General features: G+C 35.7%; 1 protein-coding gene across 1 annotated transcript; it reads right to left on the reverse strand.

The window, feature by feature from the left end:
* Positions 1-262: 262 nt before the first annotated feature.
* Positions 263-15,791, reverse strand: LOC143747124 (cytospin-A). The gene is made up of 12 exons (XM_077239620.1): positions 15,465-15,791; positions 13,688-13,748; positions 11,960-12,316; positions 10,680-10,753; positions 5,953-6,332; positions 4,692-4,776; positions 4,539-4,596; positions 4,324-4,402; positions 4,112-4,217; positions 2,769-2,885; positions 2,622-2,681; positions 263-2,142 (listed from the first exon to the last, which is right to left on the reverse strand). The coding sequence occupies exons 2-12, from the start codon at positions 13,725-13,727 to the stop codon at positions 2,053-2,055; spliced, it is 1,446 nt and encodes a 481-aa protein (XP_077095735.1). The 5' UTR covers positions 13,728-13,748; positions 15,465-15,791; the 3' UTR covers positions 263-2,052.
* Positions 15,792-17,747: the final 1,956 nt, after the last annotated feature.

The following is a 17,747-nucleotide window of genomic DNA, read 5'->3' on the forward strand; positions in this document are numbered from 1 at the left end:
TTTTGATTAATTTGTCATTTCAACTGCCTTTCGTTCTCAATCACTTATTCATCCATGCAGAATTGTTAGTGTTCTTTAGCAGGAGATCAGTGTCCACTGTCCAGTAAACCAAAACTGTAAATGCCTTCCTAAGAATGCATTATGCTCATTAAAATGCTTCATTGGAGAAACAAGCAAATGAAATATATATCATGTAAGCCTTGAACCACAGTGTGAAACATGTAATGTATATGATTCTTTGCTTAATGTTGACACATTTGTATTGTATTACACGTATTTCCAACTTTATTGTTTTGTATTGTTTTACACTTTTTCCCAGCTTTATTTTTTGTTGCATTTTTCTTTGTAGAATTTTTTAAAATATAAAATACATTTTTAAAACAAACAAAAACCAAGAGAGAAAAGAAAAAAATCAAGAAGATTAGAAGTAAAATACAAAAAACAAGTAAAAAACAAAACAGAAATGGACTAAGTAAGGCAAAGGGATTCAGTAATATATACATACTATTAACGTTACAGTACCAACATAAAGTAGCTACGGCTTTGATTAATCATGCGTTCTCACAATGACATTTATTATGAAAAAAGTTGTTTCCTCACAGGAGAACTTTTTTCCCTTACGCACACAACTTTCATTCTGACGTGTCTAACCAAAGATCATATGTCAGTGAGTCAACTGGTTCATTCATTTATTTCAAAACAGGAAGATTCACTTCCATATCCATAAAAGAACACTAAAAAATTGCATATAGGAATATAAAGGGGAATGCATTTACAAGAGTGCCAGAGAGAAAAAAATATACTGAAATCAATAATGTGTGTATATTTCTGTACCAAAATAATTTCGCGCATCCACTGACATTTGAGACTATTGAATCTGTAAGGTGCAGTTAAACATTTATGATTATGCCTGTCCCTTTCATCCAGACTTTAAATAGGGATATTCATTCATGTTCCTATTATACCCACATTTTCAATCACATACCTATACAAGTCTCGCTCCTCATTGGTCAATGAAACAAACAGTATAAATAAAAATCTTACTTTTTCTTACTTCTCTTTGGAATCTTACTTTCCATTAATATCTACAAAACGCTAATGGCTGTCAGAGTATCAGTGGGTTTTGCGGCTCAAAGTCAACAGAACAGGATGATATTACAGCTGCTGAATGAATCAGCTCTGTTCCTTATTCAGACTTTTAACATCACAAAGAATAAAACATGGCACACATACAGAAGTAATGATTTCTGTGATTTATGATTTAAAACGTAGTTCATGTCGTGTTGTATTTGAATAAAAAAAAGAGCAAAACGAGAAACTGACGATGAAACCTGCAATTCCCCATGAAAACCAGCAGAGGGCAGAAAGCAGCAATAATACAACAGGATCTCCTCATCAAACTCACAACCCTTACACAAACACGCAGCTCTTCTTTAGGAGTTTTGCTCAGGAGGTTTATACTACTAGAACATCAAATAGTATTCCAGTTCATCTCAGTGGGATGAATGCAGGACCCCCACAAGTATGCACCTGCTTGTATCCTTTTTGGCGCCTCAGTTCTAGGCACATACTTGTGAGCTAAATAACTGAGTAAATGCTGATTGATTAATGGCACAACAAGAAAGCACACAGTCACCATGAAATCAAAATGGCCAAATCTTGTATTTTTATGGAATATTGCAGTATAATGCCGTATCCATGCACATCATTATTAATTTATTTATTTTGAATTCAATTCATGTGCACTCATAATCAAATAATTGCTCAATAACTCATAATAATTGCAATTGCAACCTTTGTTTCATGCCGACTTTAAGTTCATTTGACACTTTTAAGAGCCCTTCAGTATAATATAATGAAACAAGCAATTCACTTGTTGCTTGCAATAAGTCAGAAAACATGGCAGGGTTAGCGGGCCATGCTAACCAGCCAAACTCAAATACAAACTAGCAGCAAAAGATGAACAAAGTTGTGCGCTCCCCTCTGAGGCCATAATGAAATTTTGAAAGCATTTGTGATGACTGTGCAAATGATCAGGACATATCCAGAGTCTCACATCTCAAAATGTCGGTAGATGCTCTCTACGTATTCCAGAACTCTGTGCCAGTCCGGTGCATCATCTTTTAGCACCTCCTCCACCGTCTGAGGAACCACAATGAAACATTATTCACAACCACATGAAATCCTATTTGCATTCATGTTTGCATTATTCCAATGAATCATATCTGAGTTTTTTTTTTGAATCAGGCCAATCATGATTGTGAATACATTCAGCCAGGCATTTATATATCCAGTCAATCATCTACGTATGAGTAATTATCATGTTCAGCCATTCATTTTTGAGTCAATTACATATCTAAGTCTTTCTCATGTCTATTCAAACATGAGTCATTTTCACATCTGGCCTGACATATTTTTCATTCTCATGTCTTGCATATTCTCAAGTCAGTACTAATTATAATTAAGTACTAAACATTCTGACAGAATGTTTATGATTCAAACGGGAACTAATTATTTGTGCATCGGTTGATTAGTTTGGTGGCTGAATCAGGTTGGAATAATTATAGGATTAAGTTATGAAACTAAATATGACAGCTTAGAAAAAAACTCAATCATCTCACCAGTGATGCAGAGATTCCAAAATCTTCTCCGGTCTGGAATGCTAGAGTCAGGTTCTCTTTCTATGGATAAAATCATCATCAAAATCATCATAACAACCCTTTTTCTAATGCTTTTGCATGCAAGCATGTGTAATATGTGTGTATTACCTTGTTCTCTGGACTGAGTTTGTCATACGGTATGTGTGAGGGAAGGTAACTGTGGTAAATCGCACAAAAGGCCAAACCGTCCACCCAGCAACTGCTGAAATTAGTGATCTCAATATTCTGCAGGAAAGACAGGAGGCAGCAGAATGATAGAGAGACAGGCAGATATTCTACATCAGTCAGGACAATTTTAAAAAATTTTATTGCATCTTTTGTTCTGGCCAAGAACCACCCACTTAGACAGGAAAAGACTTAGGTGGTTAATAAATATAGTGACCAACCACAGTTAGCTTAGTCTTTGTTACATGTTGTTTGGTTTTATAGTGTGTATCACAATAGTAGACCTGTGTAAAAAAAGTTAATTTAAACAATGATGTGGCAGTCTTCATGAATTGGTTGTACAGAACAGAAAAAAAAGATCAATAGAAGCAAATATGTTCACACTCTGTGAAGACAATTCCTGTCTATTATAAAAATAATAAATCCCTATTGTTTCACAGATACAATTAAAAAAGGCGTCAGAAAATACATATACACTACTTTTCAAAAATGTTTTTGAAATAAGTCTAATGCTCACCGTGGATTTATTTGATCAAAAATACAGTGAAAACAGTAATATATATTTATATGATTTATTTATATTTATATTATAAAATAGAAAACAATTTAAAATAAATGTTTTCTATTGTAATATATTTTAAAATGTAATTTATTCCTGTAATGGCAAAGCTGAATTTTCAGCATCATTACTCCAGTCTTCAGTGTCACATGATCCTTCAGAAATCAATCAATATTGAAAACAGTTGTGCTGATTAATATTTTTTCACGAAAACCGTGATAAATATTTTCAAGATTCTTAAAGAACAGCATTTATTTGAAACAGAAATATTTTGTATTATTATAAATATCTTTACTGTAACCTTTGATCAATTCAATGCATCTTTGCTGAATATATTAACTTAAATATAAATATATTAATTTTGCTGAATAAATGCATTAATGTCTAGCTACTAAGAGCCTCAAACAAAACCAAATTGCACTTTAGGAAATTCAGTGACAATTTCTTTCTTCATAGTGTTTGTTGTTTCAACCCAGTAACTTGTAAACATGACTTCCGAGGCTTTATTTTTTTGCAGGCAGACTGATAAAAAAAAAAACAATGTGAGTCAGACAAGAGCTTTCCAGATTGAGAAAGTGCTTTTGAGTTGTGTGTACAATGTGCATCAGATGGTCAGTGAAAGGACTGTGGGTGGTCCGTGCTGTCTAAGGCTGAGACAAGGGAGTGTGTGGCTGACTGCCAAGTTTGATCTGTCAGCTATTTCATTTAGTTTGGTTCAATTCAGTACCTTGTATCCCTGAGTTCTGCCTTGACTCCAGCGAAGCAGGGAGTTCCGCCTAGAACTTCCATGAAGCCTCAGCGACCTGAGACCTGATGGGAAATCCTCCTGTGTCCTGATGGGAAAGGACATAGATGTCAATTCTCTATTATTTGACTATCATTCCAGTGTTTCTCATGAATGAATGGTAATGGAAAAAGAGATAATGGTGTTTGATTCACCTTGTCCTGTTGGTCTTATTTGTCTCATCTAAACCCGAAGAGTTGCATGTTTGTAGTTGTGAATTCTCCACTTTCTTGTCTGTTAGACATGCACAGACATGCACACAGAATAAATCATTTGTGTCCGTATGAGTCTGGTATGCTAGCAAAAGTACAAATATTCAATGAAACCCAATCAACGGGATATCGTGCAAATGAAACCCCTATTTTGATACCTTTAATGGAGCTGGTCATGTTGCTCTGTTGCTCTAAACTTACTGCTTGAGTCTTGCTCTGAGGAGTGAGCAAATATTTCAGATGTATTCATAAAAAAATTCCAAAAAATGAAAATAGCAGAAAAGGGAACATGTATTACTTTTTCTACTCACAGATTCTGTTGTCATAGCCATGGAGGGTTGGGATGTACCATTTACAACAATATCAGGGTAATTGGAGGGCAGTCTGCACAGACTCCTGCAAAATGATGGAATGATCCATGAATGTAACATACGTCTCTTTGACAGACCGTGGGCTGTAAACAATGAATCATTTAGAATCACTAAACAATGCTCTCAAATCAGATATGTCTGCAGCATGCATTACAGTACTGTGCACTGATTCGAAACAATAGAATGGAACTCACTGAATGAACAGACAAGCTTGAATAAGACTGAATCAAAACTGATTCTTTGATTCAGTTGGGAAGTGAGAGAGATCACTGTAGATTCCAAAGGTGGGATTCCACTCAGGCAAATCGACGTTCAAACGAGACAGATCCATTACCTCGATACAAACTACTACAGGTTCAAAGAAAGCCTGAAGAGCTAAATTTGAGGATTTTGATTCATTTAGAATTTACCTGAATCTTTTGATTCAGATCACCAACAAAGCTCGGTCAGTTCCTGATTTATTCTGTGGCTGTTACATCATTACATCAGTAGGTGGTGATGAGTGAGCATCTGTTTGAGTACTGAGTAATTCTTTCAATCATTCACTCAACAGATTCCTTCAAAAACACATGGGCTGCATCCGAAATAAATCGCATACTCTCTTCATAGGTACTTATTTATTTTGAATAAGTAATTACTTCACGAATGCTTAAAAAATACATTCTATGTAGTATGAATGTTTGTAGAATGCATGTAATCTCGCTATGTTGCCCAAATCACGTGACTTACCAGCGTCAGTTGCATCACGTCCTTGAAAGGGACTTTGGTCACAAATCCTCTCCCGTTGCCTCATGGGATACTAAAGTGTCCATCATATGCACACTTCTGTATCTCGCTGGAAGAAGTAGGTCTTTTTGACTACTCTTTTATGACTACTGTGAATTCGGACATACTTCTTTTGTCACATACTGTTTTTCGCCTACTATATAGTAGGGAAGTATGCAATTATTTTGGATGTAGACAGAGTCATTCATAACCGAAACACCATACCAGCACTAATTTAAAATATAGAGGAAAAACAGCTAAATGGTATATTGACATTAACTAAAGATAAGTAATGGGACCTTATTGTAAAGTGTAACCAGTTTACTTAAATGAAACTTTTATAATTCACATTTATTTGATCTCAAAATTTTAGCCTTTGTGTGTTTAGGATCCATTTTTCTAAATTTTGACATTTTGAATCCTGGATAATACTAACCTTGACCTCTCTGCAGTACCAGAGATGCGAATTTCTCTTTTCCCCTTAATCTCATCTTTCCACAGTTGCTCTTCGGGTCCAGTGCTCTTCTCGTAACCCTCCACTCGTCTCTCTAGGCCCCTCAGTACCGGCGCCCCCTGGTGGCTGCCTGTGACCTGCTTCAATTTCTGCTGGCTTTGCTCCAGTTCAACTCTGAGGCTCTCTAACTGACTTTTGAACTCCTGGCGACCCTGTAAGGCATCGGCTAGCTGTGTGCCCATGTCCTGCATTGTTGTTCTTAAAGAACTTAGCTCTTCCTCAGATTCTGCCCTCAGTCTGTCTGAAACCACCAGCGCCACCTTCAGGTCAGCCTGGAATTGCTGCCACTCCTCACGTTCTGCCTACAAAAGGAGAAAACAGTGGTAAGGTCGTATTAATAGGCAAGTTACATATTTAAATAATATATAGCATGTTGTATGTTTGGCAATAGTTCTTCTAATCCCAATTGATGGAGTGTGTAAATTTTAATTTCTTAAACAACCAAGTAGGAAGAAACATCATGGCCATATCCCAGGATGACAATGTCAAGATTCATCAGGCTCAAATTGTGAAAGATTGGTCACACACACACACACACACACACACACACACACACACACACACACACACACACACACACACACACACACACACACACACACACACACACACACACACACACACACACACACACACACACACACACACACACACACACACACACACACACACACACACACACACAGGAATCTTACTCGCTTGCAGCCTTGAGCATGTTCTGGCAATAAAATGATTGCTCAATAGTCAGATGTCAAGAAATACAAGAATGATTCCCAGGCACGATAACACATTTGTAAAACACATATAATCAAAATCTATTCTCTCTCTCTTTCATCATCTCTTTTATTTCTTGTCTCTCTCTCAATAGAACTGACTGAAACTCTGTCTTGATTCTGCCAGAGAGGAAAAGTGACTTAAATGAACACAAACTACTAAAGTTATCAAATAAAGTTAATCATCATTGTACAATCCTGTACAATAATATAAAGCAGAAAGAATAAGGTAAAAACAATTAGCAGGCAAAGTCATTTAGGACAAGAGAGGCCAAAAGTAGGGGAAATTCATGAGAACCTATAATAAATGACGAGGGTGGAGAACAACTATGTAGAAACATTAAAAAAAGAGTCATAAGGCCAACTAGAAGCATGCCGATTATCAAGCTTATTCTTGTGGAGAAAAAAGAAAAGAAAATGCATCAAACAAATATATCAGTATGTCAACTTCAACCAAAGGTATTCAATTACATGACTCTGACTTCTATAATGATTATGTTAATGGCATTGCAATGTTAGCATCATAACAAAATATGTAAATACATTATATGTATGTTGGTAGAGGTCAGACGTAAATTCCATAGCCTGAAAAAGGATGAATAGCTGCGATTAAACAAATGAAGGAGGATGGAATTAGAGTAGGAGGAGAGAGAGAAAGAGCAGGACTCTCTTCATCACTCCGAGGCCTCCAGACCCCAGCTGGAGCTGATTACAGCAAGACTTCCTCCGACACACACATGAGAGTCTATCTGATATTGAAACACATGCATTGGAGGGTATTTAGGTATTTCTACGCTGTCTGAAATGTGAAAATCATTTAAACTTTAAACTGACAAAGCACAATTGCCAATTGTTGACAGCACACTTTGTGAAAATACTCAATTGTGTAAATAAGTATTTTATGTAATGTTACATTTTATTTTTCAAACCAATATTTACTAAATGTCCTGCTTTTAACATCCAGTAAACGCTGGGAACACACTATCTAAACAGATTTTAAAACTCTATAGGCATCGTACACTTAAAGACTGAGGATCACACACTTCATCAGACTTTAAAGTGGATCAGAACAAAAAAAAACACAGAAACATTTGCCTCATTGCTAGGAGACATGTGACAATTGAAAACAATATGTGTTCAAAAATTTGCTCAAAATATCCTCCGGTTGGACAGAATCAGAATCTGAGGCTAAAAATAGTCCGTGCCCATCATACACGACGCAATTTTCTGTGAAATCTCTCAACTCCAATTGGTCAAAATCTGCAGACTGCCTCTGACTTTCAGCAACTATTCCAGACTGTAAATCATGGCAAATATCTGGGCAAATTTTGTCTCAAAATTCCAGCCTTAAACAAAACACAAGTGATTATTCGTTTAGAATGGATTAGTTAAGAATTTTCTGTCACAGGAGAGATTTTCATGAACTTTTCCTATTAGCCTGTTTAAATCCTGAAGTATTTGTTCTAAAAGGATACTTAATTTTATTGATGGATAAGGATTGAATGAAACCGCATTAACATATGTTGGCAATCACCCAACCTTGTTAAAGTCATTAAATTCTGCCTTTCTCTCTGAGCTCACACACTTTCCAGGCATCCCGGCACAACAGAAAATGACCCCACCTCTCTCTCTCCGGACAGTGGTGATGTTTTAGACATCAGCTCATTGACTCAGTGGGATTTCTAAGGAAGTATCACACCCATCTCAGATGATAAGAAGTTGTTGCTCTTTTTTTGGGGCTTTGCACAGTGTGTGTGGGGGTGGGTAGAGTGTCACTCTATCACCCTACTTGACAACCCCTTGCACACTACATAATCACTACACTCAGTAATACACGCACAGAAAAGTGCCCACAGACAAGTGCGCCTAACACAATGGCCTAATACACAGTGTAAAGCTTTTTCCAGCCAGACCCAAATCCAGTGTGTGACTCCTGCATTCAGAGCAGTCCATCTGGAACTGATCCGCCAGCTTCTTATGTTCATAACGTGTGTGTGTGTGATGAGTGGTGGTGGGTTGCTCAATCCATAGTTATTGTTTCATTCTTACACACACACACACACACACACACACACACACACACACACACACACACACACACACACACACACACACACACACACACACACACACACACACACACACACACACACACACACACACACACACACACACACACACACACACACAGATTCTCTGCTCCCTGAGTACAGACATTGTTAGAACACCAAATTTAAAATTTTTGCAATGACCAGTAGGGCAAGAGAGAGCTTGTTCGGGTCAAAATGAAACTGGGAATATTACAAAGAGTGACTTATAGATCTTATGAGTGAATATGAAAGTTGTGTGGTAATGTGCGAGAGAGTCATTGAGCAAATTTACATGTGCAGTTATGTTGTAGTTTCAATGTTTTCACAGTTTTCATATGTTTCAAGTATACATGACGAACATTACATAACGCATTACAATGCGTAACCAAATATTTCAAATATTTAATACACATTATGTCCGAAATCGAATACTTCTCTACCATATAGTATGCAGAAAACAGTACGCCAGCATAGTATGTCAGAATACATACTAGTATTCAAAAAACAGTAGGTTAAAAGTCTATGGATGACCTACTACTTCCGGCTAGAGTCAAAAGTGTGCATTCAATGAACACTTTACAATCCAATGAGCGAAAGCCAAACTATAGTTGCATTATCAAGGTCCATTAGTCCAACTGCAAAAATAGCGTCAATCTGACTTTTTAAAGTCAAAATGAACAGAAAATTGTGACTGATTTTCCTTATTGTGACGTATATCAGTGGCTTCTATAAAAAGATTTTATTTAATTTTTTTGAAAAGGGAATTTTTTGGATCGTTGTTGGATAATTGCTGTGATCTTATTTGAGTGACAGGTTTCTGGAAGGGATGGATTATTGTCCCGCCCTCATGCCGGTGAATGTCATCAGAGAAGAGATGTCTTTCCAAGGGAGAGGGAAAGTTAATTAAAGATTAATTAAAACGATTATGTTGAACACTGATAAATAATGTATATTAAACACTGCATTATTCAATTAAAAAAAGAATTGCAGTAAAAGATCAGTTACTGCTTTAGTCACAACTGAAGTGCATGTAAGTGCACTTAGTAGTTGAGTTGCATTTTAAAGATATGTGCACTCATAGAAGGCTGGGGAGGAACACACTCACTCTGTTGTTTGGTCAGTGAGTCGTTAAATGCTGACTTCTACTGTCACAGGGGCCAAACAAAAAAGTTTTGTTCTGGCAGGAGCTGAACAGAATTCCCCACATCCCCCTCATTATGTCCTGTTCACTCCCTGTTTCCATCTGTGTCTCAAACACTCCTACTTCTTCAGGCCTGACACCCTGTATGGCTGCTTGTGACCAGAGCACCATTCTGTTTTTTATATGTTGCTAACTAATAAACATTCTCTCTGTTTCATATTAATGCTATAGATCAACGCTAAATCAATAGCTAAATCAATCACCTTCTCTTACTTCATTTTTTCTTCTCTGCCCCTTCCTGCCTTCCCCTCCTCCTTCCTGTCAAAAATAGATTTTATTTGATCTGATTCCTTGAGAATACCAGATTAGGACCATGTTAGCAGAACCATAACACAAACCACTCACAAAAACAATGTCCATTCCTCAACTAAGACAGGAAGGGAGTCATTTGTAGGATTGCATGTCCCATAAGCCTTTGCTGAAGCTGACAGGCTGTTATCAAACCCTCCCTGACCTGCCCCTCTGGGAACAATGTTACTTCCTGTTGCATTTTCCTGTCTTCAAAAGAGGGAATTTTAGAAACCAAAGTGTCAAGCAAAACCTGAGAGTTCATGGATGGTACAAAAAGAAGCAAATGTGATTCACCTGAATCTTTTCCTTACAACTTCTCAATTCCTCCTTCATCTTCTCAATCTCCACCAGAAAACATTGTAACAGATCTGAAAAACATACAGAAAATGTGATTCTAAATATTTATCAAATTATAAATAATACAGGTATTTGCTAAGAACATAATAAAGCAATAACACACTAAAGGAAGTGTGTTATATTAGGTTTACAGCAGTGGTAAAATCACTGCAATGCATGACCTCAAACGGCTTATTGTTTTTATAAAACAAGCAACAGCAACAGCAATATGATAAAAGTGATAAAAATGTTCAATAAACATTTAATGAATTAAAATCTATAAGGGTATCAGGGGTTTTCTTCAGGACCCAGATTCAGGACAAGTGGCAACCCAAAAGGACGAATGATTATGAACAAATGAATGAATAAAAAATTGAATGAATGAAAAAATAAATACTATTTTTTTATGTACTGTGGGTTATATTTTCTTTGACCTTTCACAGATTTGTTCGTGGTTTTCAAGAATGTCATGCAACCTGTCCATGTTGGCTTTAAAAACAAAATATTTGAGAATTTGAGTTTTTCTCCTCTTTGTTTGTTTATTATTTTTTAAATAAGTCAGTATAAATACACAGAGTGTACATACAGAGATGTACACATGCTTATACGGTTAACTACATTTTATTATTTGCATTTTTGGATTTATATAATACTTTGAGATAATTTATTATTATGTGTGTTGGGTGTAATACATTACTACAAGTAATTCATTACTGAAACTGAATTACTTTTCCCTTGAAAAAGTAATGTATTACTCTTACATTTTCTGTAATTTAATTAGTTACTTCTGATGTAATTGGATTAAATATTGTATAAACTATAGAACAATTCAATATAACACAATAGTGGATTTAACATAAAAATGAAACATCTAATGTTAAAATGTATGTTTTTAATTTAACCTTCTCCCATTAAATAAATGTAATTTATTTGAAAGAATTAATAGGGGAGTTTCATATCTATCCTCTTGTATTGTTCAACTGGTCAAGGTTGATATGGGCTTTAGAAAGTAATTAGTGATAAGTAATGCAATACTTTGTAGAAAGAGTGATTAGTACAGTAATCTAATCACACTGTTGAAGATGTAATTAGAAGATAGTAATACAATTGCTTTTTTAGAGTAACTTTCCTAATACTTTGTGTGGACCACTTCCTAAAAATTTTTGCAGTTCATTTAATTATGTGGATGCTCTAATTTATGAACGAATCAGTGGACATAACATGACTGTCTGACTCACCATTCAGTGTAGATTCTTCAGTGTTGTTGAGCTGCAGTGTGTTTAAACACTCCTGGAGGAGATTTGTGTCCACTTCTGTGTCTCCATGCACACACACACACGATGGATGAGATACCAGACTAGGTACTTCTGTCATCTCACATTCCTCAGCCTCTTTCGCAGGCCCTGTCCTGCAGTCCAAAAGTGAATCATTCTGATTGGTGGAGATGAGTGGCGGAGTGAGAGCATCTTGAGCCGTTTCTGGGGTGGCTGTGCTTGTGCAGTTAGAAATGGACACCAGCTGAGACGTTGGTGACCAAGTAGAAACAAGACTATATGGCGATGCGGGAGGTGTTTCATACATGTCTACAGCAGTGCCTGCAGAGAGACAGAGGTTGAGTTCTCAGAATACTTTAATAAAACATTACCTTACATAATAACTTGAGTGCATAGATTAGTCTGTCACAGAAATGAAACTTTATTTCCATTATTCATGGGATGTTCAGAATGTGGTTAATATTCATGATTTCAGGGGACAAGAATTATGTAACTAATATATACAGTGCAGATTTGAATACCAAGTACAGATTCTTTTGTCTCTCCATTTGAATAAATGACACTACTATCACTGCTTTTTTCACTTTTTTTCTTGTTTTCTAGCAAAATATATCTAAAGATCCATTAAAAGAAAGATTAAAGAATTTTTTTTTGGAAATTAATGTATTTTTAAATAATAAATAAAAATGATAATCCTTTGTAAATCTTTTATATAAGAAAATATCCATTATTGTTCTGCCCCTTTTAAGTGCATCTTTTTAAGCATGTTTTTTGTTCTTTTCCTTCTCAGTCAACAATAATTCATTATACAGGACATAATATTTTTGTTTTTGTTTTCACATCATATTGTAAGTCTATGGAATAACTTTACATTTTCTATTTGTACTACAATATGATTGTCCTTATTATTTTTTATTGTTATTCCCTTAAGCTCTGCAAAACCCAAAATTCAAAATTATGGCAAATATCAACTTAAATTGTTGTCAGTTCTTCACAAAAAGCTTCAGAATACTTGTGACACATAGTGCACAAGTCATATGGTTATAACACTTTAATGGTGCTTTTACATTCTCTTCGGTACATTATTATTAGAGGAACCAGAACACTATTCAAAATGCTCCATGTACAAAAGTGAATCATACACTTTTGAAATGTCTTGAGTATGAGTAATGATTTTCATTTTTATGTGAACTAATCATTTAGGAAAATTTTTAGTTTTCTAAATAGGCAGGTTTCACTATTTGCTTTTTCTGAATACAAACCAACAGGAGTAGATTAGATTGAATGTGTGTGAGTGGGTGTTCATTAAAAAACCTTTGTCGTCTCCCTGGGTGGGAAAGGTTTGCTGATTCAGTAAGTCTGAGGCCTCTGGACACCACCAATAACAGGGAAGAATGTACAATACAGTGTGCCAATAATTACTCTCTCTCTCTAATACATTTAATAACTGTCCTGCATTTCTTTCTTTAACAATATTTGACAGTCGCATGCCTAGAAACTACGCTTTACACAGCACTCTTTTCTGTATTCCTTTACTTTTTGTTTCTATATCTCTCTGTCTCTGCATGCTGTTATTTTATCTCTTGTGAAAAAAGCCACTGTTGCCTCTGATTTCAATAAAACACCGGGAAATTCAAATATGTCTGTGTGTGTGTGTGTGTGTGCGCTTGTTTGTTGTCAAAAGCTAGTTACCTGCAGATACATGTCGTTCTTTTCCAGAGTTATTCCCCATGTTACCAACAGCTTTTTCAGTCTAGTGAATGAGTCAAAAAATGAATTATACACATAATTTATTTTTTTGGTTACACTTTATTTCAATGGTCCACTTTAGACATTCTACTTTGCAACTACATGTCAACAAACTAACTAGATATTCGGGTTAGTATGTTAAGGGTTGCCCAGGTCTGCGTAACAAAAATAGTCCAATGGCCAATCAAAAGTGGCCTTAATTTAGCCAACTGACCCTATCCCAAATATTAAAACTCAAAATATGCCACTCCCACACCTAAAACTCTATGCAATCATAAACACTGTCTGTTTTCATAAATAAGACCAATGTCATTACCAATCAGCTAGCACAGTTGTATCGTTGTTAGAATGTAAAAGGGCTAAAATATCTCATTCTCAATAGAAGCATTTCAGTTAAATAAACCTTTTACCCATGGGGGAAAAATCAAATTAAAAGTAGTCCAATTTCACGGGAAAACCCCAGACTTGGTAACCCTGATATAGTTACAAAACAAAGTTACTTATTATAGTCAGTAGAATGTCTGTTGGGGAAGCATCAAAACAAAGTGTTAGCTGATATTATTAAGCAGACAGTCTACTAATACTCTAATTGACTGGCAGTTAAAAATGTAGTTGCAAAGTTACTTAAATAGTTAGTAGAATGTCTAAAGTAGACTATCGAAATAAAGTGTTACCCTTTTCTTTAGAACCCATTCTCAAACACGTGTTCTGTCCCATGCACTCTTTATTCAATATCCAAATAATAACAGTGGTGCTGGCACATTCAAAACAATAACTCAAAAGATATAACAAGATTGTAAATTAGTATCTCCACTCATACTCCTCTTTCAGGTCTCTGAGATATTCAGAAAGCTCTCCAAAAACTGGTAGAGTAATTTGAATGAGGTTTGTGGTAAAGTTTGCATGAAAACGCAAAAGCCTATTGACAGCACTTGCTATACACTGAGGTAGAGCAAATAATTAGGGAACACCATGGATTGTTGTAAGACATTTGGTTTCTATGTAATTTTTAAAAAACACATAGAATATAAAATTTACTAGAGCGAGTAAATTTGGTCGTCATATAATATCAGGACTAGGTTACTAATAAATGGCAAATTTTGGTTGGAATCTAAAGAACAGCATCTAATAATGTTCAACAGGTAAATTAAATTATTTGCATAATGACTTTTTATAGCCATTCAATATAAGATGAACAATGTAACGTTAGGATTCTCAACTTAGCTAAATATATTTGCGAACATTTGTTCACAAAAGTAGCCTACTTTAGGCTACAAATTACGACGTTTAATTAATAGTTGCCTAATACTAGGCTACTAACAACAATAATAAAGTACATTGTTTTTAATATCTAATATTTTGTAGTCTTATTAATTAATATTGTTGTATTTTGTAACAAAAAGAGAAAGAACACATCATCTGTTTACCTTTTTGATAAATTCTAATGGGTTAAAATGTTGCTTGCTACCCAGTGTTACAACAATCTCCGGCCTCTCCTACTTCAAGTTTAACGAACAAGCTACTTTAAACCAATAAAATAAAGTCTATCAATAACATTTTTAAACCAAGATAATAAAACAAGAAAATAACATAGATTACACGGACAGCGAGCATCGCCATCTGGAGAAAAGGACCGCAAATCATACTTATATGAATTAATAAAATATAAAAACACCTAAACGATAGAGAAAACCATAATAATGAATCGTTTGTTACACACCTTATTGAAGGTCTTGTGTTCACAAGGACTGAAGGGGAAGTTTTACATGCTGTCGCTGGTGGAGTCGCACCTCTTCACGGACACGGACGGGAGCGGATCATGAGCAGAGACTGCAGGATGTGGGTATGAACTTTGAAGCACGGTTAAAAACGGCCCTTTTGCCCCCTCATGAGGATTGAGCAGTACTACTACTGAAAACAGCGTGAACTAGATCTAAAGCATTATGATCTTACTGTCCTCAGATTTTGAAGGAGCGACAACTCACAAATAAACAACTCCTGTGCAAACTCCCTCCAAGTGACTAAGTTACTTTCCACCAAGAGTCACGTGCGAGTAGCCTACATTCCCTCATTAACATAATCGTTATTAAGGGTTTATGCTAACTCTGAGGTGTGATTTATATAGATTAACGAATACTATAGGCAGTCTGTCAGTTCACCATAACCTCTGACCTGATCCTAATTTAAAGACTTGAGCACTGAGCACCAGAAGAAGGTTAAGATTGTTGTTTATCTTATCTGCAGTGTAGTAATACTGTAATGACTGCAAGGCAATAAGGTGAAGTGATTTATTAATCAAAATATAAAAACTACATACAATATAAGTCAATGGCTTTTAAATAAAAAAGGCTAAGAAAAATTAAGTTAGTTCTTTATTTGCATAAAATGTAAATGCATACACAGCTAAATGTACACAATAGTTTGCATTTCTTGTTTATAAGATAGACACTTATCAGGACTGCAGCCATATAAAAACTAAAATAAGCATTTAAAAACATTATAAATACAAAACATATCAGAACAATCGTCCCAGTTGTCTGCATGTAGTTTAACTCTGTGTGCAATATACAGGACTGTTATTAATGCCATATTCTCTCTGTAAGAGCGTAGAACAGGTTAATCAGCTTCTCGCTCATTCAGTCTACCCTGTTTACATCTCATTAACAAGCCCTAGTAAATAAACTCAGTGAACTAATCTTCAGGAAATGATTTAACTTAGCAAACATCCCAGTCATAGTGGGTGATATTGTTACTGTAAATACATTTCTAAGACCATGCAGTCATCAGGATGTCACTGACAAACATGTGTAAATTATGCCTAGTATGTGGGCTTGATTCAGCATATTAAAATTGAATTGAATTCACAATGTCGTTCGACCAGTGACAACGCCTAATCATGACATCATCAAACCATATGCCTGTATTTTTACACAGATTTGAAAACGATTCAAGTAATTTTCACAAACATGTCAATTCAATATATGACCAACAGTTGGTCATTAATACAGATCTGCTGAATCATTTGTGCAACTGTGGCTGACCTGGCGACCTCATAAATAATCACAAACTAATCAGGGCAAATCGGCTGTCTTGTACAAAGGCACATTTCACTACTGACTAAATTATTGACTAATGCTCCATCTTACACAGTAAGACCTTGAATGGCTAAAGTTTTTTTCTTTAAACGGCATTTGATGTCTTTACAGGCTGCTCGATGCCACCTGTGTTTTTGATTGGTTGGTCCTCTTTATCTTTTTTGATGGATGCCATGGCAGCATTGGCTGGAGCCTGACGGGCTCGGGCTGATGGGGATCCTGGACTCTCAACATTAATGGCGGGTTTGGACATCCAATGAAGGATGCGCGTGGAGGGTCGGTGGTGAATAGTGAGTTGGCGAGAGCTGTATCCGGACATTGCAAACCCCAAAGCACCCAGAACAACAGCCAACCTTGGCACTACAAGATCGTGAGCCCTGTAGATCACAATCTGCACTGCTGACGTCTGAAAGAGAGTGTAAACACATGGTTATATTGTGTGATGAACTGACAAACATTACATTTCAGGTCACATTTAATTAGGAACACCTCAACCTTCATGACTGAATGATGATTCTTTTCTTTTGGCTGTGAACCATTAAATGTCTGAACAATGGCCAAGTACACTTTTAAATCATAATAATTCTATAAAGACCGGATTGTAACACAAATGGACTATAATTAGATCAAACAGTTCCCTAATGTAATAATTGCAGATTTAAGGCTTAATTTAAGATTATAGTGATTGAAATCAAACCATTTGGAATGTTATAAAATTTCTTGAATTATAGAAAACAAATATTCACCCATTACATCAAAATCCAATCAGCTTTATATTTAGTTCTGCCCCAGTTCAGGTGTGAATACATATACAAAACTATAAACATCTATAGATGATTAATTTAGACTGTTTAGCTACTCCGTTTTTTATCCATAACATGCCCATCTGGACAGATTATTTTACTAAC

This window comes from Siphateles boraxobius, unplaced genomic scaffold, assembly GCF_051911475.1.
Source record: "Siphateles boraxobius isolate OS27281-9 unplaced genomic scaffold, OSU_SipBor_1 22, whole genome shotgun sequence".
Taxonomy (NCBI): Eukaryota; Metazoa; Chordata; class Actinopteri; order Cypriniformes; family Leuciscidae; genus Siphateles; species Siphateles boraxobius.